Source organism: Brassica oleracea, chromosome C7 (assembly GCF_000695525.1).
Source record: "Brassica oleracea var. oleracea cultivar TO1000 chromosome C7, BOL, whole genome shotgun sequence".
Lineage (NCBI taxonomy): Eukaryota > Viridiplantae > Streptophyta > Magnoliopsida > Brassicales > Brassicaceae > Brassica > Brassica oleracea.
This window is the reverse complement of record NC_027754.1, coordinates 39,297,912-39,300,559: the sequence shown is the minus strand read 5'-3', so window position 1 is coordinate 39,300,559 and position 2,648 is coordinate 39,297,912. Positions and strand designations below refer to the sequence as shown.

At 27.6% G+C, this 2,648-nt stretch overlaps 1 protein-coding gene across 1 annotated transcript in view; it reads left to right on the top strand.

The window, feature by feature from the left end:
• Positions 1 to 1,975: 1,975 nt before the first annotated feature.
• LOC106302160 (aspartic proteinase-like protein 1) overlaps positions 1,976 to 2,648 on the top strand; it is a 3,103-nt gene continuing 2,430 nt past the window's right edge. Inside the window, exons 1-2 of the mRNA XM_013738687.1 lie at positions 1,976 to 2,371; positions 2,453 to 2,594. Coding sequence (XP_013594141.1) covers positions 2,070 to 2,371; positions 2,453 to 2,594 — 444 coding nt within the window. The 5' untranslated portion in view covers positions 1,976 to 2,069. The remainder of the gene's footprint in view (positions 2,372 to 2,452; positions 2,595 to 2,648) is intronic.

Sequence of the window (2,648 nt, the reverse complement as noted above, 5' to 3'; positions counted from 1 at the left end):
CCCCCCCCAAATTGTAAAATATACAAAAGTCTAATCTTGGAATTGTTAAAAGTTTAACATAACAGAAGGTATTACGGATGTTATATACGGCAGAAGACTTCTAAGTTTCGATAAAAGTATAAAACGAAGCAGTTGGGTATTATTCAACTTCTCTATATGTGGCTGATCATAATTCATAATGCCCTCCTCGTCAATTTGGTTGACTTCTGTAGATGAGGCAGTCTTTATCAAGTTGTTGAATAAAATCGAGTTTAGTAATCTTATATATTAAAACTGACTTCTTTCATGTGTGATTTTTTAATTTGGACCACCACTTAGAAATCTTATTATAAGTATTTTATTAAGACTAATAATACATATAATCTTTAAAATATTTTAATCATAATATCTTTTAATATTTTTTATTTTAAATATAAATATATTTATTTTAAAATTCTAACAAATCTGTTTTAAAAGATTTTACAAGATCTTCATTTTCGAAATTATATTTAAATATTTTCACTAATTTCGAAATTAATTTGAAATATTATTATACATTAATATATCAATTTATAGTTTATAAAATGAAAAATAAAAAATTCTAAAATATTTTATCTATTATATAATCATAATCAATCATATTAAAAGAAAATTATTATATTGACCTAAATATAATAAAATTGTATTAAATTTATAAATTTATATATTTTATATATTTTATTTTCTTAAGTATAAAATATTTATGTTCAAAAATAAAATCTAATACGTTGGTAAGATAAGTTAATATTAGCAAACTATATAGTACATGTATAAAAATTTACATGTATTTCTTTAAAGTTAATAATATAAAATCTTTGTAACTACTTTAATCATAATATATTTTCATTTTAAATATATTATATATGTATATATTATATTTTGAAAATTCTAATAAATCTGTGTAAAAATATTTTAACAATAACTTAGTGTATTTTAAGTTATTTTTTATAAAACGAAAATAAATAAATTATTATACTAAAATAAATATGATAAAATTATATTCAATTGATAAATTTATAAATTTTATTTTCATAAATATAAACTATTTATTTTAAAAATATAATATGATGATAGAACGACTTAAAATTAACAAACTGTATTATACATGTCTAAAAATTAATATATATCTTAGACTTTTGTATATACAATAATATATTATCTAAAATGAATAAGCATACAAGTATTGCTAAAAAGAAATCCAGCTTTGAAAGATGGGCCAGAATTTAGCATAATTAAATATAAAATAATTTTTAAATATATTTTCTCATGGATATATTAATTTGCTTAATAACTAAATGCAAATATAGTAAGATAAATATATAATAAGAAGTGACAAATACATATGGTTGTAGACATTTGATTAATTATAACATGTAAATTATAAAATTATTGTATTTGAAATAGTTATATAAATATTTAAGTATATGATTAACGTTAAAAATCTACCACTTATGTTCTAAAACAATAATTTATATATAGAAAAATGAAAACACCGGGCGGGTGAAAATCTAATTTGTATGAATGTTGTAATTTTTCTTGTTTGAGCACTTCAAAAAAGTTGTAATTATCCACACCCTACCCTATATATTACGAATACTCGAGTGAGATATTTTGTGTGGAAAGGTCAACAACATCCTTTATATTTTTGTAAACTTATAAGAAAAGAGCAGCTATAATTAATGCTGTTGTTGTTGATTTCTATCATGCATTCAGTTAGGTGAAAATTTGATCGTGGATTAGAATATAACAGTATAGGAATAAAGTACAAAATAAGAAAAGTAAAGGAGCGAAATGAAAGCGTTGACAAAGATATAAAGAAAGTCATAAGATGGACTCTGCCCTTGTCAACCATCAGCTTGGGGGCAGCACAGTAATAGCAACTACACCGACTAAACAAGTATTATTAGTTCCAATAATCAGCTCAGCTTCTCTCTGCTTGCCTGGAAAATGCGAACGAGTCAAGCTTTTGACCTTTCATTTCCTTACAAATACGAGACTCGTCATGCTTTGAGGTGTTGTTGTTTTCTCTGAATATATCAGGGAGCAAAGCTATGGCTGTAGCTCGTCATGTTTTTGTGTTCTTGTCTGTGTTAGTGGTGGTGAGTTGGGGATTAGAGAGATGTGAGGCTACTGGGAAGTTTAGCTTCGAAGTTCACCACATGTTCTCTGATGCGGTCAAGCAGACTCTTGGGCTTGACAATCTTGTCCCCGAGAAGGGAAGTATGGAGTACTTCAAGGTTTTGGCCCACCGTGATCAGTTGATCAGGGGTCGAGGTCTTGCTTCCAACAACGAAAAGCCATCCGTCACGTTCATGCGGGGAAACTTCACGATTGGAGTCGACGTTCTGGGATTGTAACGCCTCTTCTCCTCTTGGTTATCAAGAATCGTGTTTTGAATTATTATTCATGCTTATTGAATATGATTTGGTTTCAGCCTCCATTATGCCAATGTCTCTGTGGGAACACCGGCTACATGGTTCTTCGTGGCTCTGGACACGGGCAGCGATTTGTTTTGGTTGCCTTGTAACTGTGGTACAACGTGTATCCGTGACGTGAAAGATGTTGGACTTCCACAGGTACCTTTCTCCTCACGAAAGCATATACTCTTTTTTTTTTTTTTTTTTTTTTTT